The following is a 23,588-nucleotide window of genomic DNA, read 5'->3' on the forward strand; positions in this document are numbered from 1 at the left end:
AGGCCCTTATTCACAGGACGTTTCAGAACCTGAACCCTAGTGCCATCATAGGCAGTTCCAGTTCTTCTGGGCTCCTTTTGGCCTGGGGCTCCATTTGTGGTCCTTTGACCAAAACATCACTGATCGTGTCATTTTCTTATAATGCTGAGGTCAGGTGTTAACACAGGCTCCAGATTTCTGAGTGGTCTGTAGGCACATTTTTGGGAGGAGAGACCGGGCTATTTTTTTCTGGAAGTGGAAATTAGGGGAGGGGCAAGATTCTTCTTGTGGATTCCAGGTAGCTCAGATTCCCTATTCTCAGGACTAGGGTAGCTGCAGCAGCTCTTCCCCCACAGAAGCAGCACCTGATGGGAGCCATGCAGAAGGTGTTCCCTCCCAGCCCATTACGCTGTGGCCCCTAGACCTGTCAGCAGGGTGGTCAGACACTAGCATGTGAGCTCTGGGGTTGTGGAGATGGCACACAGCCCAACCTTTGAGTGACTAGATACAAGTATACATGTGGTGACTGTTGTGCAGTCATCATAGAGAGGTTTTTACAGTGTTTAATGACGTACTTATTATGTATTAAATGAAAAAGCAAGCACAGTCATGTGCCAAAGAATAAAATATTTGCATAAGAGAGACCAAGAGAAAATAACTCAAGTGTTATAGTGATTAACCGTGGGTCTGGATTCAAGGCAACTTAAACTGTTTTTGGTGTTGCTAGACTATCCGCACACACTTTGTAGAATGAGCCCATGTGATGTATGTAGCCAGTTACACCAAGCTTTGCATTAATACATACCAGAACTCCTTGGGCCCAGAGAATATGTGCTGGCTTCTCTCCGAGGCTGTTTTCCTCTCCTGGATACTACTTTTGCTGCTTCATTTTCTGCCTAGGCCTTGGCATCCTACACCTGCTTGTAGACGTCTGCTCAGGTCATTTCCTTTCTAGAACCCCCTTCTCCATTTTTGGTTGTCTGTATAAAACCATCCCCTCTGCCAGACCACAGCGAGCCCTTCAGACAGGGGCCACACTAAAATGCCTATTTTGGCAGGTTTTGGTTTCCACAGTGTGGGATCTTGCTGGTTGCTGTTTGGATAGAGTCAAATATGCCCTATATGTCAACAAAAACTCAGACCAAGGCTTCTAGGACTGTTGGTGAGCTGAGTGGTCAGAAAGCAGTTTTCATTCATTTCATTAACCTTTCCCGCTTCTTTCCTTCCAGCTCACGTGTCTGAAACGGCCTTTGGTTGTCATCCATGAGCTGTTCGACAAATCCATCATGGATATTTCCTGGTAAGATGGATTCTTCTTACAATGCACAGGCTAGGAAAAGAGAAGCCACACATTGGAACACGAGGCCTCTGGATGTGATTAGGGTCAGGCAGCCAGGGACTCCCCCCACCTCCTACTCCCCAAGGTGTGGCAGCCAGAACAGCCCCCTGGGGTGCTGTCTGCACATGATTCAGAAAAGGGCAGCTTGGGCCTGCCATTGGGAGAGTGTCTGCTGCTGTGCTCCTTGCTTTGTTGGCATTTTCCCCTGGAAAATACTTCTCAGGCAAACTGGCATTTGGGAAATGGAGAGTGCTGTGATTCTGGTTTCACTTCACTTTGTCATTGCATGAACCAGATTAGCACAAGTGTGGAGACACATTTTCTGCTTCTCAGTGATTTCATTTAGATGTATACTTAATGTCTTTTTAAAAGTGGTTTCAAAAACAAATAAAAATGAAATTCTTACAAAATACAAGGTGAGATAATTTGCACATTTGCTTAGAATTAGAACTAAAGGACACCAGAACCGGCTAGGGCTGATTGTCTCCCCTGCCCCAACCCTACCAGGGAATGCCACAGAAGGGAATGAAGGGTTTCTGGCATCTCTGTAAAGTCCTGCATGCCATCCTCCTGGTCCAGCCTTGGAGTTGTAGTAAGCCCCATAGGCACTTGCTCCCCAGGCTACTAACAGCCATCTCTTTCAGGACTCTGAACGGGCTGGGCATCTTGGTGTGCTCCATGGATGGCTCTGTGGCATTCCTAGATTTCTCCCAGGATGAGCTCGGAGACCCCTTGAGTGAGGAGGAGAAGGTAAGAGAACAGTACACCTTCAGCTAGTGGCCTGAGTGCTGCACTTGCTCTCGGGCCACGGAAATAGCCACGACAGCTCTGACAGGCCCCTTCGATTGGACCCTCCTCTTAGGATATACACAGATACATTGTTTCTTAAAGTGTTATTGGGTATTTGTCTTTATAGCTCATAATGCTTATCTTCTTTACAAAATAGATTAAAGATGAGACTCTTATTCATGTCAGAAATCAGTTCTAGAATTAAGAATAAAACAAGTTGGGGCGCCTGGGTGCCTCAGTTGGTTAAGCAACTGCCTTTGGCTCAGGTCATGGTCCTGGAGTCCCAGGATTGAGTCCCGCATCGGGCTCCCTGCTCAGCAGGGAGTCTGCTTCTTCCTCTGACCCTCTTCCCTCTCGTGCTCTCTATCTCTCAAATAAATAAATAAAATCTTTAAAAAAAAAAAAAAGAAACAAGTTGGGCATCTTTTCTTGAGCTTATAACTAGCCACACACCGGAAGGTTTTCACCCTGGGAGATAGCGAGAGTGACTCCCAAGGGTCCCTGCTCGTGTCACTTTCCTTGTCTTGTAGAGACACAGTTGCCACGGAGCAGCAACTATAACAGTAATATTGGTCATTTCTTAGGACTTACTGCATGCCAGACTCTGGGCCATGCATTTTGCATGTATTATTTCATATGAATTATACAAAACCCTTCAAGCAGGGCTCATTCATTTTATCAATGAGGTAACTAAGCCTCGGAAAATAGTGTGGCTCTTTGCAGAGACCATACGTGACCCTTAGGTATGAGAACAGAACCATGAGCCATGCCCATAGGCCTCCCCTCTGTGCTTTGCCCAGGACAGAGTGGCCCATGTGCTCTTCTTCAAGGACTTTGGGAAAGGCCCTGCTTAATGGACAGTAGACTTAGAAGGCAGACATTTCTATAGATGGGCCTTTGATGACACTTAGTGAAATGTATTTGTTTGTCTGAAAGAAGCCTTAGGAAAGCCCAGAGGAGGTGGGTGGCTCGCCCCTTCAAGGTGCAATTACTGGTAGAGGCTCCCTCATAAGCTACTGTGTGGACCTCCCACAATGATGTGAACCCCTTGAGGGTAGGGGTCTGCCCTTTTGACATACCTAGAATGGCCTGGCTCCCCAGGAATCACTGGTCAGTGAAGGGATGAGTATCTCAGTGGCCTCAGGTCTTCTTTCTACCCTGTCACTGTTGTCAGGTATCCTGGGATTGCTGTGCACTCCCCTCCCTCTTGTTGAGTCCTGGTTGGTCGGGGGGAGCCCTACAGAAAAATACTGTCTAGCTTACCATTTCCCAGATGGCAGGCAGGGACCCCATGTTTAAGAAACATAGGTAAACACCTGCCAAACTCTGAATTCTGCCTCCAGATTTCAGGGAGGGATTGAGGGGAGAAGGGACAGGTAGCAAGGGAGGGAGGTTCCTGGCCACATACAGCACACCAGGCCCTGCAGAAATGGGTCCCAGGGCATCACCTCCCCCTGCCCATTATCCTCTGCTACGAGGCATATGTCCTGTTGGCCTCTGTTGGTCATTAGCACATCCTTGTATGAATCTGCTTCTCATCACACCGGTCACTCTGATGTGCTGGGGACACTGTCCCTGCCCACATGGGGTCCTATCGGGGGTTTGTTGTCACATGGGACTAATGAGACCTGGGAAGATGGAGGGAGGGGCCCTGCTCAGAAGCGTCAGGACATGTTGGGGAACAGCAGGGGCAAAGAAAGATTTCCCTAGGTCTGTTGTGCCAGGCCTTCCCTTACTCTAAGACACTGTTAGCAGCCCCATGTCAACTTCCAACCACATGGGGCTGATGACTACAGACAAGAACAGTGAAAGGAAGCTCTGGATTTTAGCATCTGATTCCCAAAAAGTGTTTTGGGGTCCTTGGAGTGATTTAAGAACCTTACATTAGCAATTTGAGTGTCTTAATTTCAGTTCAGCAAATGTTTATTGCCATTCATTCTGCACCAGACCACGTGGTAGGTGTCTGATCAGTTACTCATTCACTTTCATCCCTGGTTCTAGATACACAAGAGGCTCTAAACATCTAGAGAGGGTGTAAGACTTCTCCAGAGTCATCTAGTCAGCCACAGGCAGAAAAGGGTGGGAGGCGAGGGCGAGCTGGCACCCAGGGCCCTGGGACCACTGCCCAGGACCCTTTCCACTCTCAGAATCAGGAGAGCCAGCATGCAGCTCGCCCACACGAATGGGCACTAGCCACCACTTTGCTGCTCACAACTGGTCTGTTGCACTTCTCTCTGCTTCCCATAGAGCCGCATTCACCAGTCCACATATGGCAAGAGCTTGGCCATCATGACTGAGGCCCAGCTCTCCACAGCCGTCATTGAAAACCCAGAGATGCTCAAATACCAACGCAGGCAGCAACAACAGCAGCTGGATCAGAAGAGTGCCTCAGCCAGAGAGACAAGCTCAGCTGCCTCAGTTGCTGGTGTCGTCAATGGGGAAAGTCTGGAAGACATTAGGAAGGTGAGGGCTCGGCGCCGTAGCACTGAGGACTTGGGTACATACCCAGGGACAGGGCAAGGGGAGCATGCAGTCGGTTGAACAGAGTACAGACACAAGTGGTAGGGAGGCAAGTGTATGCTGTGCCTAGAACAGGACCCAGGGTGAGCCAGCTTGGGGCTACTTGGCCCTATTGCCATCAGCTGCATGAGGTAGTAATGGAGCCTAAGTACTTTGTCAAAAGCCTCTTTGTCCCAAGGAGCTCTAGAGGAGGTCATCTCTTGTGGGAACTTCCAAACCTCACTTTTAGCCTTTCTAGGAAATTCTCGATACTGCGAACAGTAGGTTTCAGGTTCTGTCCTTAGGAGATGTCTGTGGGCTCCCCCGTTCCTGTGGAAGCCCATGTCTCACTGTGGACATGGGGCAGGAACAGAGCAGGAAATGTCGGGACCTCCTGGGGAGCTTAAACCATCTCTAGGAGCTTGTGCAGGGTAACAAACCTCCCCAGGTAATTGAGACACAATGTGTGACTGGGAACCTTTGATTTTATGAGCCTTCAGTGGAAGAAATGACTCTGATGAGAGAAGGTCTGCAGATCACAGCTTAGAGGCAAGAGTGGCTTGCAGATGCAGGTTTCCTTCATTCTTTCCTTCAGTAAGCCCCATGGCTTCTGGGCAGGAGTGGCCAAACTGCACGTGCTCACTGCCCAGGAACCGTGGCCGGGCCTGCAGTACTGGTGATGGAGAGCAGGGTGCTGCAGCCGGTTCAGCTGAGAGCTTTCTGTCCTTGCTGCTTTACTGTGCAGGAAGTTGAACACCCACCTGACAAAAATGCTTGTTTTTTGATTCAGTGGCTTAGTTTAGTTGGACCAGAAAGGCCGTAGAAAGGGAAGTTAAAATTCATTTCCTTGGAAGCCTTATTTTTTGATATGTGGAAATACTTGGCAGAAACTTTTCCATTCATATATGTCACTCTACTTTGCCAGAATCTTTTGAAGAAACAAGTTGAGACTCGGACAGCAGATGGTCGCAGAAGAATCACGCCTCTCTGCATAGCACAGCTGGACACCGGGTACTTGTTCACTCAACGAGCTTTCTGTGGCCTTATCTGGGGAGGTCTTCCTCTCTCCTTTCACCATTTAGCACTTTCATAATCAGGGTCTTCACAGGCTCTTGGGCCAATCTGACCCATAGAATCTGGAAATGGGGGCGTTGAGCCCAGCTTCCCACCAGCCTCAAAGCCCTGTGGTTCCTACAGAGCCCTTATGCACATTTGACTCATGCAGAAGGTGGGCAGGGAGGAGCCCGTGACAAGCCAGAGGGCGAGGGCGCCTTCACAGGGGCAATGTGTCCACATGGCCAGCTCTGCTTCATTGTTGGTGGGGCATTGAAGACACCAGGGAGAGAAGTCGGACTGATTTTTTTCTGTTTCATTTTTCCCTTTTATACCCTTCTATATACACACTGTTGAATAGTAAAAACCCAAAGAAGGACATAAACATTACCCGTAATCCAGTCTCTGAGATATAATTACTGTTAACATTTTGGCATCTGTATCTCTGGTCCTTTTTTCCCTACTTGTTCCTGTATCTTGACCTTGCATCCTTTTTAATAAATAGTCCTCTGAAGCATTGGCTTGCTGATTGTCCAGGTTCCCAGGCTGTGAATGCACCATGATTTACTTGACCAGCCCCTTAACTGTGGACTTGTAGTTTGTGTCCAGTGTTTTGTGATTGTAAATGAATCTTTGAGCACAACCATGACTGTTACCTCAGGATACTTCCCAGAAGTGGAATTGCTGGACAGAGAATAGGGCTCTACGGCACATTTCCCTGAGGGGGCAAAGAAGGGGGAAAGTGGACTCAGTCACCATTTGCTATGTAGCATCTGTAGTCAGGCTTGCTTTTATATTGGTCATTCTCCCCAAAACAATGTATGTTGATTCAAAGGATGATAAGGCCCTACATGAAAGAAATAGACCCCCACTGTCAAGGTGATTCATTCTGGTTTTATACTCATTCAGCCCGTCTGCTCAGAGCACCACACACACAGTAGTCCTTTGCACTTTGCAGTTGTTCGTCCATGAGCTGTCCTAAATCTTCCTTGAAGTCTGAAGAGACCTTCAGTCATATGATACGCTGATCTGACCTCCTCATGTTAGAGTGTACAGGTTCTGAGGCCCTGGAGGGCAGAGACCTCACCAGATGGAGCCAGAACCAGGTCTTCTTACTCCTCCCAAAGAGTGGTTTTCCCTTGATCAAGTCTTTTTCCCATTATTAACCTACTAGTGGGTAATGCCGTATGCTTACTTTTTATTAGGACCAAATGAGACAGGTATGTGACTGAGCTTTGAACACTGAAGGGCTTGTGGGAGTGAGGGTCCTGGAGGTGGTGGTGATGGTGGCACTTTTCTTCTATGGATCCTTTCAGGCCTTACTTGATGAGGAGACAGAGGTGGTAGGTGGCTTTCTACCTGGCCTTAAACTAACTTTCTGCCACAGGGCACATATTTCTGGCACCAGAACTTGATTTTTTTGGTCTTAAAGGCTTTTTTGCCCTCTTGATTCCCATGTTAAAATGAGTAACAGAATAGGTAATGATTAGCTTAGCTAATCAAGCAAGAAAGAAAAAGCGCAAGTATTTTAAATGGAAATAATCACAGATAAAGAATGAATCAAAAGTTTGAAGGACTTCTGTACTGAATTCTGTGCAAATAAATTTGAAAGTAGATGATTTTGAAGAAAATAAAATTGTAAAAACTGAAGAATCTATACAACTAAATTATTATACAAGAAGTAGAGGATGCTATCACAGAGCTAATCTACCAAAAGCCACCACACTAAGAAGGTATCACAGGGAAATTCTAGTAAAGTTTTCATTCTAATCATTCTGATGATTAGAGGGACAGATCATTCTAATACTATTAAAAATACTCCAGTGCATAGAAAAAGAAGGAATATTTGCAAAACCTTTTTTGAAATGAACATAATACTTACACCAAAAACATGACAAAGATAGAACATAATAAATGCCTGATCAATCTTATTTCTGAATGTCAGTGCAAAAATGTTAAAGAAAATAGTAACAGAAACTTACAGTGTGTTACATTGCTAATACACTATGACCAAGTAAGGTTTATTTCAGGGAAGCAAGGTGGTTCAAATTTTGGGAAACTTAATTTGCTTCTACATGTCAAAAGATCAAAAGAAATATATGATCATCTCCACAAATGCCTAAGAGACATTTTTACTAAACTCAACATTGTTCTGATTTAAAATTTAGTTAAATATGAATAGATGGATACTTCCTTAATTTGATAAAAACTCTATTTTAAAGTAAATTCAAAAACTAAACAAGCGTCCACTCTTGCTGACTATACTTTAACATTGTTCTGGAGGTCCTAGCTCATACAGTTAAGAGAAAGAATAAATTGGAAAGGAGGTGGTAAAATGTATCATTATTTAAAGATGGTATGATCTACAAGAGAATCAACTGGGAAAACTGCCATAGATAATAAAAGAAGACAATAAAATGACTGGATACAACTGATCAAGTAACAGCAACTACCTTTAGAAGATATAAAGAAAGAAATCACTTTCACAAATACAGTACCTAGAATGTAACAAAAAAATGTCGATCCTTATGAAGAAAAAATTTAATACTGAGAGAACTAAAAGAAATTTCAAAGAAATAACTAGAAATGCATACCATTTATTCCCTAGGGTGACTCAACATCGTAAGATGATCTCTCTCAACATGGGCGCATACAGATAACTAACAGGAGTTTTCAGAATTAGGCTGATTCTAAATTTATGTGGAAAAATAAGTAAGAATAGCTGAAATATTTCTGAAAAGGAAAATCAGAGAATACTAGCCCCACCAGAAATTAAAACTTATAAACTATAATAAAATGGATACTAACACATGAATAGAGTAATAGACTACAATGGAAAACCCAAAAGTAAACGCAAATATTTATGAGAATTTTAAAGGTAGCATTTTGCATCTGTGATGAAACATCAGCTAATCTAATAAATGAGAGTCAGGACTACATACCCTCTAGAAACAAAGTTGGATCCTTACCTCACAACTTAAAATTAGATTCTGAACAGCTCAGAAATTTTTTTTTCTTAATGTTTAGCTTTTTTGTTGTTTAAAATTTTAGAAGATTCCCTAAAAGAATATTTTTATGATCTCAGGGGTTAAAAAAAAAAAAAAAGTCATTTTTAAATATGGCGTAAAATTTAGACCACACAAAAATAACGTTTTGGGGGCAAGGAAAATTGCACCATAAAAAGTCGCTCAAGCTCCATAATGGTTGTAGATATTACTTAAAAATAAGATCTTAAAAAATCCTAGGGAAAATACTTCTTGCTCATATAGGGAATTAGTATGTTAAATAGGTCTTACAATCAATAGTAAAGACCAGTAACCAGACAGAACAGTATACAGAGGATATAAACAGTTCAAAAAAGGAAATCAGATGCTTCTATATGAAAAAATTTCAATCTCACATCAAAATAATTGCAAATTAAAACTACAGTAAGGTACTGTTTTTCATCAGATTGTCAAGTTATCAGATTGGTAAGACTGTTGGTGGGAGTTTGGGGAAATAAGCACTCTCATACACAGCTGGAATTTAAACCTCCAAGGAAAGCACTTTAGAACTATTAATCAGAACTCATTAATGAACATTCTATCTGCTGCTGCAATTCCACTTCTAGGAATTTATCCCATGTAATATGTGAAACAACTAGTGCAATGACGATTATGATAGGGATCGTCTTCGAGCAGCTACTGTGTGTTCTAAATGCGTGCTACACTGACCACATTAGTCCTGACCTCATGGGGAGGGTCCTGTCATTTTCTGTTTTGCAGATAGGAACCTGAAGCACAGAGTGGTTGAAGTGCCCAAGGTCCCAGAGCTTGTGTATGGCAAAGGAGTAAGAGCTGGCTGGATTGGCCCAGGGCCCTTAGCCTTAACACTGCAGTATCTTGCCTCCTGTTACAGCAGTGTCTATTACAGAAAAAGCTGGGAGACAGCCCTGGCATTCCTCAGTAGAGGCTGGTTAGGTAAATTATGGTATATACATACAGCCCATAATGGAAGGGAGTTTTGCTCTGTATGCTGCATTTCATGAGTTCTGAGACACATGTTTGCACATTTTAGCATCTCTGAAGTCAGGGTACATTTTATAATCAGTGGCATCTAACAATTACATTTGGTAGTAATTTTTTCTTTCTTAAGTGGTACATAAAGTACCAGTTCATCTTAGATTCAATTACACATAGTATACGACATAATTTTAGTTTTCTTTTTACTTTTCTGTAACTTTGCACATTTTCTTCCACAAAAAGACTTCATCTTTGGACTCAGAAAAAAATTACTTCAACCATAGAAAGTACTTGATGTGGTGTCTAATTTCCCAGGCTGATTTCCCAGGCTGATTTTTGTTCTTGACAACAGGGACTTCTCCACGGCATTCTTTAACAGCATCCCACTCTCGGGCTCCCTGGCGGGCACCATGCTCTCCTCTCATAGCAATCCACAGCTACTGCCCCTGGACTCCAGTACCCCCAACTCCTTTGGCGCCTCGAAGCCCTCCACAGAGCCTGTGGCTACAACTGGCGCCAGGCCGGCTGGTGATACTGTCAGTAAGGACAGGTGAGTGGGCATGCTAAGGCTTGCTCCTGTCCCTGGGGCAAGTTCAGGTTTGGACACAGTTCCACTGACACTTCATGGCTTCTTCAATAAAAAAAGAAAGAAATGCTTGATTTTTTTATGAGGGTCTGCTTGTGAGGGAGACCTTGTTCAGGTGAGTCTCTTGATGCACAGGACCATAAGGACTTCACCTTCTGGGGCAAGATGCAGTCCCAAGATGTGCTCCTAAAGGTGGGAACCGGCCAGGGACACATCACCGGCCGCAGGGTCAGCCCCACCTCTCAGCAGGTCTGCACTGGAAGTGGCTTAGGCCCTCACTGCACAGTCAGGAGCATTGCCACACCAGTCATCTCAGAAAGGGTATCTGGGGAAGGACAGACAGCTCCAGATCTGTGAGACATTTTAACAGTTGGGCCCTGCAGATCCTGGGAGAGGAGGAGGGGGCTCCCAGTTGCCTGCCAGGTGTCTGGTATGGGGTCCAAGCAGGTGGATGTGGTCAGTAGGAGGCCCGGTGGCTTTGGGACTCAGCATGTGTGATGTGCTTGGGCATGGGGGAAAGTTTACAGGCTCAAGCCTAGGCCTCTCCTGTGGAGAAGACAAGGGCTATGGGGTGTGCACTTGGAGGAGAGTATGAAGAATACATAATTACCAAGGTAAGATGAGAGGGGCCACCTAGGTCACAGTGTGTTTGGCCGAGGATGAAGGCCAGGAATGGACCGTGGCTTCAGGACTCTGGTTGGGAACGTCTCTCATTAGACCATTTGTTGAAGCAGGAAAAACTGGTGGTTTGGAATGGTTTGGGGTGGAGATGCTGTATTCAGGTTGTAGAGATACGGCTATATGGTGAGGAAAAAGGGTTGTAAGAGCCACTTTCTAGGCCTCATGGTACCCCAGAAGCTCTCAGAACAATGCAGTGGGGCAAATGTGAGTGCATTTGCTCATGACCTTCTTAGCCAGACTTCAGATTTTAACACATGAAAGTATTAAAGAAATAGTCAGCAGTATTAGATTACATCTTGAAATTGGGTTTATATAATTTTGATATCTGTGCCACTTTTAGTTGACTCCAAGTAACACAAATCTAGGATTCCCAAATGCTTGATGGATTGTGCTTGACGTGCTCTCCCATCTTTTTACTCCCTCCACCCCCAGTGTGAATGCTACCTCTACTCCTGCTGCATTGTCACCCTCCGTGTTAACGACCCCGTCCAAGATTGAACCCATGAAAGCATTTGACTCCAGATTCACGGAGCGGTCCAAAGCCACGCCAGGTGCTCCTTCCTTGACCAGTGTGACTCCAACAGCTGTGGAAAGGTAGGTGGTGGCTATGTGGGGCTCCTAGAGACCAGGGAGGGTATAGGCTCAGCCAGCAGTGCAGTGTCTGCTTTCCCACCCAGCAGCTTGCTTTCCCATGCAGGAGCAAACTCTGGTCCCTCAGTACTCAGGAGCCTCTGGGTCCAAGGAGAAAGGAGCAGCTTCTTCAAGTGGGAAGATGGTTGGAAGGAGCCATGGGGGCCATAGAAGAGGCATAAAGGACAATGAAAGCAATGACACCAGGGCTGGTCAGTGCAGAGGCTATGCTGAGAATAAGGTGGTCATTTGAATAGAGCCCAGAGCTTGCCCAGAAGAGGAGTGGGAGATTGGCTCTGACACTGTTGGCACCAGGAAAGTAATGGCCTGCTCAGACACTGACCAGGCATTTGGGAGCTTGAGATAAAAGTGATAGAGGAGAGGCTTTTTTTGTTTGTTTGTTTTAAAGATTTTATTTATTTATTTGACAGAGACACAGCGAGAGAGGGAACACCAACAGGGGGAGTGGGAGAGGGAGAAGCAGGCTTCCCGCAGAGCAGGGAGCTGGATGCGGGGCTTGATCCCAGGATCCTGGGACCATGACATGAGCGGAAGGCAGATGCTTAATGATTGAACGACCCAGGCGCCCCTAGAGAAGAGGTTTTTATGAAATTAGGCTTCTGAGCTCTTCCAGGCTCTATGCCACTCGCCCATTCTCTGCACCTCCCTTAGCACACAGCAACCAAGCCATGTAGGATGTAGTTTGTTTCTTGGAGTTGTAGGAGTCCTCTTGAGGTGGCCAGAGCAGGTGTGTTTGTTGGCACAGAACTTTTCTGATTCCTGGGGAGCATATCCCCACCCCCACGACTATGAACTCACCACAACTCAGAGCTCACTGCATAGCCAGTGAGGTGGGGGCTGAGGGAGTGAGAGGTGGGCTGGGCCAGCTTCCTACAGAGGGGCCAAGGACTTAAGTGATGTCCTCTTGGGGTTACACTCCACCTTGAGGCCATAGGGGCTCAGCAGCCCTTTGCCACTATCAGCCGAATTCAGGGACATTGGTCACAGACTCTTGCAGTAGCCACACAACCAGCAGATGCTTAATGAAGGGAGCATTTGTGATGAGACCTGACCTTGCAGTAGATGATGTCTTGGAGCTAAAGCTGTAGTACACTGTCTCCAGGACTTGACTCATCTCAAAATTGCTTATCTGATCAGGATTTGTTCTCCTTGGAGAACAGCTTCTGGAAACCAGCAAGGGAGGACTCTCCCTTCAAGTAGCTGCTCCATCTATGACCTTGGTGCAGGACCTCATATTCTACTCTATAGTGTGATCACGCCTATTTTCGTATACAGATACTCAATGTGATCTCTTTATCTAGCAGTTCCTCTGTCCAGCAGTATGGAGGATCTGAAAACCTTCCTGCTGCTTAGTACTCTGAAATGGTGGATGAACTGCAATATATATCCTTAAAACATGTAACCAGTTCATGAGAAAGTAAGGGAAGTCCCCAGGAGCCAAAAATCTAAGGGTGGTAAACAAAACAACCAGAGCAGTGGGCAGGACCACACTGTGGGTGTTGGGTTGGGGGTTACTGACACAGTGGGTGACCTTGAGTTTTAATGGCCACACAGATTCAAGACGGGGCCTTGGACCTGAGCCATGTAGGGGTTTAGAACTAAGATACTACCATTAAGTCAAGCTGCTTGAGAAAGTACACCTCCAGTGAGGGAGAGGACAGAAAAAACCTGAAGGGCAGCATGAGAACATGGCCAAAAAGTTGAAATGTCTCAGCCAGTCCTCAGGGTTAGGAAAACAGACTGTATATCCAAAGACCTGCCCTCCTGTGGATTGGGGATGTTTAACGCTACCCAGGTCATCTGGAAACCAAACGAAGAAATGAACACAAAAGGAGATTTTGGCCTAATTAACATCCAGAGGCACTTGGCAAAACTGAGGCAAACTCCCCCTGCCAGCGACATTTCCCTGACCCCCCCAAGATGTACCGCATTCCCACTGATAAAGCACAGCCAAAAAGGGACTCAAAATCCAAAGGAACAAAACACATGAAGAAACAGTGCATTCCACACAAATGTCAGGAGACACAATGAACAGGTTAGACCTTTTTATAAATTTGATCATATATCAGAGAATTGCCAGATAAAGACAAATAAATATGCTTAAATAATCAAAGACATGAAAGATAAAACAGGAAATGTGAGGAAAGGCTAATTTACCATCCCGTATACAAAAATTAACTCAAAGATCGGTCAAAGAACTAAATGTAAGAGCTACAACTTTAAAACTCAGAAGAAAACAGATGTAGACATATATGACCCTGGATTAGGACACTGTTTCTTAGATATACCTAAAGAGCAAGCAACTAAATGGGCTCCTGGGGGGTCCTGGAATCGAGCCCCGCATCGGGCTCCCTGCTTGGCAGGAAGCCTGCTTCTCCCTCTCCCACCCCCCCTGCTTGTGTTCCCTCTCTCGCTGTCTCTCTCTGTCAAAAAATAAATAAAATCTTTTAAAAAAATTGCATACCAATAAATTAGATAACTTAAATGAAATGGAGAAACTCCTAGAAAGACATGAACTACCAAAACTAACACAAGAAGAAATAGACAATCTGAATAGACCTATAACAAGTGAAGAGTTTGAATTAGTAATCCAACAACAACCTACAAAGAAAAGCCCAGGCCCAGATGGCTTTACTAATTTATTCTACCAATCAGTTAAAGAATTAATGACAATTCTTCATAAACTTTTTTTTTAAGATTTTATTTATTTATTTGACAGAGACACAGCGAGAGAGGGAACACAAGCAGGGGGAGTGGGAGAGGGAGAAGCAGGCTTCCCGTGGAGCAGGGAGCCTGATGTGGGGCTCGATCCCAGGACCCTGGGATCATGACCTGAGCCGAAGGCAGATGCTTAACGACTGAGCCACCCAGGCGCCCCTCTTCATAAACTCTTAAAAAATAGGAGAGGGGCACCAGGCTGGCTCAGTCAGTGGAGCATGCAACTCTTGATCTCAAGGTTGTAGGTTCAAACTCCATGTTGGTATAGAGATTACATAAAAATAAAATCTTAAAAAAAAAAAAAATAGAGAACATTTCCCATCTCATTCTATGAGGCCAGTATCATCAGGCTACCAAAAGCAGACAAAGATATCACAGAAAAGAAAACTACAATATTTCTTAAGAATAAGGACACAGAAATCCTCAAAAATATGACATATATATATATTATTTCTTAATCATATACAACGACTAAGTGGGATTTATCCCAGAAATACAAGGTTGGTTCAACGTATGAAAATCAGCTGATGTAATATACTATATCAGTAGAATAAAAACAGACACCCGATGATTGAATCTAACACCCATTCATGACATAAACAAATAACAAACTAGGAATAGAATGGACCTCCCTCAACATGATAAAAGGACATCTTTGAAAAACCCACACAACTAAGATCATACTTCATGGTAAAAGACTTGATGTTTTCCCCCTAAGGAAAATGAACAGGAACAAGACAAGGATGTCCACTCTTGCCATTTCTTTTCAACATCATACTAGAGTTTCTAGACTAAATGACTTCAAGGTTGTGAGATACAAGGTCAATATACATTTCTATACACTTGTATAGAAAAATACAAAAAAAAAAATCTTAAGACAACAGTTCTATTTACAGTAGCACAGAAAAAAATAAAATATTTAGAAATAAATTTAACAAAAGAAATACAGCATAGGGGCGCCTGGGTGGCTCAGTCGTTAAGCGTCTGCCTTGGGCTCAGGTCATGATCCCAGGGTCCTCGGATCGAGCCCCGCATCGGGCTCCCTGCTCAGCGGGAAGCCTGCTTCTCCCTCTCCCACTCCCCCTGCTTATGTTCCCTCTCTTGCTGTCTGTCTCTGTCAAATAAATCTTAAAAAAAAAAATACAGCATAAAAATTATACTTTGGAAACTACAACACGTTGTTGAAAGAAATTAAAGACCTAAATAAATGGAACGACATTCCATTGGATGTCTTGATATTGTTAAGATGGTAGTAGCCCCCAAATTGATTTACAAGATTCAATGCAGTCCTTTGCAAAATGCCATCTGGGAATACATGTGGAAAGTCAAGGGCCCCCAAATAGCCAAAATAGTCTTGGGAAAAAAAAGAGCAAAATTGGAGAACTCATACTTCCTGAGTTCAAACTTTAGTACAGAGCAGTAATAAGACAGTGTGGTACTAGCACAAAGATAGACATGTAGACCAGAAGAATAGAACTGAAATCCCAGAAATAAACTCACATTTCTGTGGTCAGTTGATTTTCAACAAGGGTGCCAAGACCATTCAATGGATGGAGAAAGAAGAGTCTTACCAACAAATGTTGCTTGCATATGTGTTATCCATATATGCAAAAAAATAAAGTTGGATCCTTACTTCACACTGCAACTCAAAATCAATCAAAGAACTAAATTTAAGAGTCAAACTACAAAACTCTTTGTGACTTTGGATTTGTTAATGGATTCTTAGATATGACAGCAAAATCACAAGTAATCAAAGAAGAAATAGATAAATTGGATTTCATTAAAATTTACAACTTTTGTGCTTTAAAGGAAACCCTTAAGATGGTGGGGAGGGGGAGCGCCTGGGTGGCTCAGTCGTTAAGCGTCTGCCTTCGGCTCAGGTCATGATCCCAGGGTCCTGGGATCGAGCCCCGCATTGGGCTCCTTGCTCTGCAGGGAAGCCTGCTTCTCCCTCTCCCACACCCCCTGCTTGTGTTCCCTCTCTCACTCTGTCTCTCTCTCTTAAATAAATAAATAAAATCTTAAAAAAAAAAAAAAAGATGGTGGGGGAAAAATGGAGAAAATATTTGCTAATCCTATATCTAATAAAGGACTTGTGTCTAGAATACAAGTATTCTTACAACTCGTACAACTCAGTAGTAGACTAATGCAATTTTTAAGTGGGCCAAGGATTTAAATAGACATTTTTAAAAATATGATATACAAGGGGTGTCTGGGTGGCTCAGTCAGTTGAGCATCTGACTCTTGATTTCAGCTCATGTCATGATCTCAGAGTCCTGGGATCGAGCCCCACATCATGTTCCACGCTCAGTGGGGAGTCTGCTTGGGATTTTCTGTCTCTCCCTCTGTCCCTGTCTCTGCTCATGATCTCTCTAAAATAAATAAAAATCTTTTTTAAAAATATGATATACAAATAGCCAATAAGCAAATGAAAAGATACTCAACATTATTAGTTATTGGGGAAGTACAAGTAAAACCACAAGATTCTACTTCGCACTGCTAGGAAATCAAAAGATAAATACTAAGTGTTGGCATCAATGTGAAGAAATTGGGACTTTCATACACTGCTGGTGGGAATATAAAAAGGTACAGACACTTTGGAAAATAGTCTGGCAGTTCCTTAAAAAGTTAAACATAGACTTAACATTTGACACAGGAGTTTCAGTCCTGGGTAAAAATACCCAAGAAAAATGAAAAACATGCCTACACAAATAACTTTTATATGAATGTTCATATCAGCATTTTTTACAATAGCCAAAAGCTTGAAACCAACCAAATGTTTATTACCTGAAGTATGGATAAGCAAGGTGTGGTTATCCATACAATGAAATATTACTCAGTCATAAGAAAGGAGTAAAGTACCAGTACAGTCTACAGCATGAATAAACCTTGAAAACATGCTAAGTGGAAGAAACCAATCCTGAATATTTCATATTCTGTGATTCCATTTCTAGGAAGTGTGCAGAATGGGGACATCTATGGAAATAGAAAGTAGGTTAGTGGTTTCCCAAGCTGTGGTGAATGGGAGAATTGGCTGGAGGGGAGGGGTTATAACGAAGAGGTACAGGGTTTCTTTTTGAGATGATGAAAATATTCTGAAATTGCTATTGTGATTGTTGCACAACTTTGTGAACACACTAAGAACTATTGAATTGTATCCTTTAAATTCATGAATTGTATGGTATGTGGGTTACATCAGTAAAACTGTTACCAAAAATACACACATTGCACACATACATACTCGTACACATACACGTATACACAGATTGCAATGGAGAAGTGCAAGAAAAGGCATGAGATACTGTGTTTCTATGTCAGCAGCACCTAGGACTTCTTTTTTTTTTTAAGATTTTATTTATTTGACAGAGAGAGAGAGCACAAGTAGGCAGAGCAGCAGGCAGAGGGAGAGGGAGAAGCAGGCTCCCCGCTGAGCAGGGAGCCCAATGCAGGGCCCGATCCCAGGACCCTGGGATCATGACCTGAGCCAAAGGCAGACACTTAAGCTGCTTAACCGACAGAGCCACCCAGGCGCCCCAGCACCTAGGACTTCTAAGTGGAGTTTTTTATAGGCTTTTGTTTTGAAAGCTTCCCAGCCTTCAGCAACATTAAACATCTTTGTAGCCTTCACCTAGATTCACCAGTTTTTGTCACTTTCGTGAGTTTTGATTTTTACTTTTACTCTACAACACACATGATGGAAACACAACACTTCTTCCTACTGTGAGAGTCACTTCCTAAGCAAGGATGTTCTCCTACATAATCCTATTCCATTATCATACTCCAGTAGGTATTTAGTCCTACACTTTAAGTTTTTTTTTTAATTTTTATGAAGTACTGTCCATCATTTAGAGTTTTCTCTTTGTGCTGTACAGTTGTATGTGTTTTGACAAATGCGTAATGTCTTTTATCCAGCATTATAGCATCATGCACAGTAATTTCACCTCCCTAAATATCCCTTGTACTTTAGCTATTCATCCCTCCCTTCTTCCCTGAACACCTGACAATCACTGAACTTTTTCTGCCTCCATAGTTTTGCCTTTTCTAGAATGTTGTATAATTGGAATCATACTGTATATACCCTTTTCTGATGGGTGTGTTTCACTTAGCAATGTAATGTTCTCACATGCATTTTCATGGTTTGATAGTTCATTTCTTTTTATTACCAAATATTATTCCATTGTATGAATGTACCACAGTTTGTATGTACTACCATAGTTTATCCATTCCCCCATTGAAGGATACCTTGATTGCTTCCATTTTGGGGCAGTTATGTATAAACATTATATAAGGCTGCTATGAACATTCATGTGTAGGTTTTTGTGTGAATAAATGTTTTCAGCTCAGCTGGGCAAATACCTAGGAGTGCAATCACTGGGTTGTGTGGTGAGACTAGGTTTAGCTTTATAAGAAACTGCCAGACTGTCTTTCACAATGACTGCATTTCCACCAACAATGAATGAGTTCTTTGATCCACATCCTTGTCCACATTCGTTAAAAGTTTTTTTAGATTTTAGCCATTCTAATAAGTGTTGAGTGATCTCTTACTGTTGTGTTTATTTTCGGTTCCCTGATTTTCACTTCTAGTGTTGACCATCTTTTCATATGCTTATTAGCCATCTGGATCTTCTTTGGCGAGGTGCCTGTTTAGATCTTTTTATTTTTTAGATTAGGTTGCTTGTTTTCTTACTGTCGAGTTCTACAAATTCTTTGTATATTTTGGATACAAATCCTTACTCGGATAATGTGATTTGCAAGTACTGTCTTCTGATCTTTGGCTTGTCTTTTCATTCTTTTAACAATGTCTTAGAGCAGAAACTTCTAATGTTAATGAAATCCTACAGAACCAGATTTTTTCTGTCACGGATTGTGCTTTCAGTATTGTATCAAACACTCATTGCCAGTATAGTCAATAATATTGTAATAACTTTGTATGGTGACAGATGGTAACTACATTTACCATGGTAAGCACTGTAATATAAGAAATAAATTTGCCAAACCCAGGCTCATTAGACTTCCTACCATGTTTTCTTCTAAGTTCTTCATTTATAGTTTTGCATTTTACACTTAGATCATTTTGAGTTAATTTTTGTGGGCGACATAAGGTATGTGTCTAGATTCCATTTTTGCATGTGGTTGTCCAGTTGTTTCAGCATCATTTGTTGAAAAGACTATCCTTTCTATGCCTTTGCCTTAATTAAAGATCACTTGATTATATTTGTATGGATCTATTTCTAGGTGTTTTATCTTTCCATATAAATTTTAGAATCAGTTTGTCAATATATACAATATAATTTCCTGGGACTTCTATTGGGATTCCATTTACTCTCTAGATCAAGTTATGAAAAATTGACATCTTAACAATATTGAGTCTCCTGGGGCACCTGGGTGGCTCAGTCGGTTAAGCATCTGCCTTTGACTCAGGTCATGATCTCAGGGTCCTGGGATCAAGCCCCACATCAGGCTCCCTGATCAGCGCAGAGCCTGCTTCTCCCTCTGCCTCTGCTCCCCCCCCTGCTTGTGTACGCACTCTCTCTCTTTCAAATAAATAAAATCTTTAAAAAAAATAAACTTTAAAAAGTATATATTGAGTCTTCTTATCCATAAACATAGAATATCTCCATTTATGTAGGTCTTTGATTTCTTTCATCAGAGTTTTGTAGTTTTCCTCATATGGAATTTAGACGTATTTTGTTAGATTTATATCTGATTATTTCATTTTATGATGCTAATGTAAATAGTATTATGTTTAGAATTTCAAATACCAGTTGTTCAATACTAGTATGTAGAAAAGCAATTGACTTTTGTATATTAACTTTGTATCCTACAGCCTTGCCATAATTGCTTATTAGTTCCATTTTTTGTTGTCTTTGATTCTTTGAGATTTTCTACAAAGACAATTATGTCATCTGCAAATAGAGACAATTTTATTTCTCCTTCCCAATCTTTATGCCTTTTATTTCTTTCTCTTATCTTACTGCATTAGCTAGGATTTCTAGTACTATATTAAATAGAAGTAGTGAGAGGGGACATCCTTGCCTTCTCAGTCTTATGCGAAAGCATCTAGTGTCTCACCATTAAGTATGATGTTAGCTGTAGATTTTTTTGTGAATATCCTTTATCAAATTGAGGAAATTCTCCTCCAGTCTTGGTTTGCTAAGAGTTTTTTTTATCATGAATGGATGTTGGATTTTGTCACATGCCTTTCTGCATCTGTTTATATGATGATAAGATTTTTCTTCTTTAGCTTTATTAGCTGTGATGGATTACATTAATCACTTTGAATGTTGAGCTAGTATGCATATCTGCATATAAATACCATTTGGTTCTTGTATATAATTCTTATACATTGTTGGATTCAATTTGCCAATATTTTGTTGAAGATTTTTGTATCTATGTTCATGAGAGATACTGGTCTATAGTTTTTTTTCTTGTGATGTCAGTACCTGGTTTTTATATTGGGGTAATGCTTGCCTCATGGGTGTTAGGAGTTATTTCCCCTGCTTCTCTTTTCTAGAATATATTGTAGAAAATTGGTATAATTTCTTCCTTAAATATTTGGTATAATTCACCAGTAAAACTGTCTGGGCCTGGTACTTTTTTTTCTTGGAAGGTTATTAATTGTTGATTCATTTTCTTTAATAGGCCTATTCAAAGATTTTTTTTTTTATTTGAGAGAGAGAGAGAGAGAAAGAGAGTGAGAGATCATGAGCAGGGGGGAGGGGTAGAGGGAGAAGCAGGCTCCCAGAGGAGCAGGGAGCCCGATGCGGGACTTGATCCCAGGACCCCGGGATCATGGCCTGAGCTGAAGGCAGACGCTTCACTGACTGAGCCACTCAGGCGCCCTAATAAGCCTATTCAGATTAGTTATTTTTCCTTGTGTGAGTTTTAGTTGATTGTTTTTTGTTTTTTTCAAGAAACTGGTCCATTTCACCAAAGTTATCCAATCTGTGGATTTAGAATTATTCATAATATTCCTCTATGTTCCTTTTATTGTCCATGGGAGGAATAGTGAAGGCCCCTTTTGCATTTCTGACATTAATGATTTTGTGTCCTCTCTTTTTTTCTTGATTAGCCTGGCTACAAGTTTCTTAATTTTATTGCTCTTTTCAAAGAGCCAGCTTTTTATTTCATTGGTTTTTCTGTTGTTTTCCTGTTTTGAATTTCATGGATTTCTACTGTAATTTTTATTATTTATTTTCTTCTCCTTGCTTTATATTACTTTACTTATTATTGCCTTATTATTATATTACTGTATTGGTATTTGTTATTTATTTGCTTCTGCTTGCTGATCTTTTTCTAGTTCCTAAAGGTAAAGTTTAAAGTTTTTTATTTCAGGGTGCCTGGGTGGCTCAGTTGGTTAGGCGACTGCCTTCGGCTCAGGTCATGATCCTGGAGTCCCGGGATCGAGTCCCACATTGGACTCCCTGCTCAGCGGGGAGTCTGCTTCTCCCTCTGACCCTCCCCCCTCTCATGCTCTCTCTCTCTTTCTCTCATTCTCTCTCTCAAATAAATAAATAAAATCTTTAAAAAAATAAAGTTTTTTATTTCAGGTCTTTCTTCTTTTCTAAAATATGTATTCTCAGGGCGCCTGGGTGGCTCAGTTGGGTAAGCAACCGACTCTTGATTTTGGCTCAGGTGATGATCTCAGGGTTGGGAAATTGAGCCCCACATCAGGATCCATGATCATCAGGGAGTCTGCTTGAAGATTCCCTCAGCCCTTCCCCGCACTCTCACTTGCTCTCTCTCTCTCAAATAAATATTTAAGAAAAAATAAAGGGGTTGTCTGGGTGGCAATCGGTTAAGTGTCTGAGTCTTGGTTTTGGCTCAGGTGGTGATCTCAGGATCCTGAGATCAAGCCCTGTGTTGGGCTCCACACTCAGTGTGGAGTCTGCTTAAGACTTTCTCCCTCTGCCCCTCCCCCCCCAAAAATAAATAAATAAATCTTTTAAAAATATTTTCTGCTATAAATTTTCTTCTAAGCACTGTTTTCACTGCATCCCACAAATTTTGATAAATTACACTTTTGTTTTCATTTAAATATTTTTACATTTCTCTTGAGATTTTTTCTTTGACCATATATTGTTTAGAAGTGTGTGGTTTAACCCTCTGCTTAGGGGTTTTCCAGGTATCTTTTGTTATTGTTGTCTAGTTTAATTCTGTTGTGGGCTTAAACATACTTGGTATGTTTTTTATCCTTTTAAATTTGTGTTTTTTTTTTTAAAGATTTTATTTATTTATTTGACAGAAAGACACAGCGAGAGAGGGAACACAAGCAGGGGGAGTCGGAGAGGGAGAAGAAGGCCTCCCGCCGAGCAGGGAGCCCAATGCAGGGCTTGATCCCAGGACCCTGGGATCATGACCTGAGCCAAAGGCAGACACTTAACGACTGAGCCACCCAGGCACCCCATTATCCTTTTAAATTTGTTAGAGTATGTTTTATGACCCAGAATGTGGTCTATCTTAGTGAATATTCCATGTGATCTTGAGAAGAATGTGTATTCTGCTATCGTTATATGAAGTATCTTATAAATATCAACTAAATTCAAATGAATGATAGTATTCATTTGACTAATTCCTTATTGATTTTCTGTCTGCTGGATCTGTCAGTTACTGATAGAGGTAAATTGAAATCTCCACTTACAATTGTGGAGTTGTCCAGTTCTCCTTGTGGTTCTGTCAGTTTGCCACATGTATTTTGTTGCTCTGTTGTTAGGCATGTGTACATTAAGGATTGCTATGTATGTATACATATGTATACATAAAGGAAAATTGACCCTTTTATCATTATGTAATGTCCCTCTTTATCCTTAATACTTTTCCTTACTCTGGTGTCCACTTTTTCTGAAATTAATATAGCTACTCCAGTTTTCTTTTATTTAGAGTTAGAGTGGCATACAGGCATATGCTGGAGATATTACAAGTTTGGTTCCAGACGACCACAATAAATCAAATATTGCAATAAAGCAAGTCAAATGAATTTTTGGTTTCCTAGTACATGTAAAAGTTGTAGACTGTAGTCTATTAAGTGTACAATAATAGCATTATATCTAAGAAAACAATGTACATACCTTAATGGAAAAAATACTTCATTGCTAAAAAATGCTAACCATCATCTAAGCTTTCAGCAAGTCATAATCTTTTTGCTGGTGGAGGGTTTTGCCTCAATGTTAATGGCTCCTAACTGTTCAGGGTGGTACTTGCTGAAGGTTGAGGTGGCTGTGGCAACTTTAAGACAATGAAGTTTGCCACATCAGTTGACTCTTTTATGAACAATTTCTCTATAGCAATGCCA

At 41.9% G+C, this 23,588-nt stretch overlaps 1 protein-coding gene across 3 annotated transcripts in view; it reads left to right on the top strand.

The window, feature by feature from the left end:
* HIRA (histone cell cycle regulator) overlaps nucleotides 1-23,588 on the top strand; it is an 84,298-nt gene that overhangs the window by 36,536 nt on the left and 24,174 nt on the right. For all 3 annotated transcript variants that reach the window (XM_028094775.2, XM_028094776.2, XM_028094777.2), the window contains 6 exons: nucleotides 1,209-1,279; nucleotides 1,963-2,068; nucleotides 4,355-4,570; nucleotides 5,532-5,617; nucleotides 10,013-10,210; nucleotides 11,360-11,521. In XM_028094775.2, the coding sequence (XP_027950576.1) occupies nucleotides 1,209-1,279; nucleotides 1,963-2,068; nucleotides 4,355-4,570; nucleotides 5,532-5,617; nucleotides 10,013-10,210; nucleotides 11,360-11,521 (839 nt within the window). The remainder of the gene's footprint in view (nucleotides 1-1,208; nucleotides 1,280-1,962; nucleotides 2,069-4,354; nucleotides 4,571-5,531; nucleotides 5,618-10,012; nucleotides 10,211-11,359; nucleotides 11,522-23,588) is intronic.

This window comes from Eumetopias jubatus, unplaced genomic scaffold, assembly GCF_037043125.1.
Source record: "Eumetopias jubatus isolate StellerSeaLion01/CBP00866 unplaced genomic scaffold, mEumJub1_p1.0 scaffold_16, whole genome shotgun sequence".
Taxonomy (NCBI): domain Eukaryota; kingdom Metazoa; phylum Chordata; class Mammalia; order Carnivora; family Otariidae; genus Eumetopias; species Eumetopias jubatus.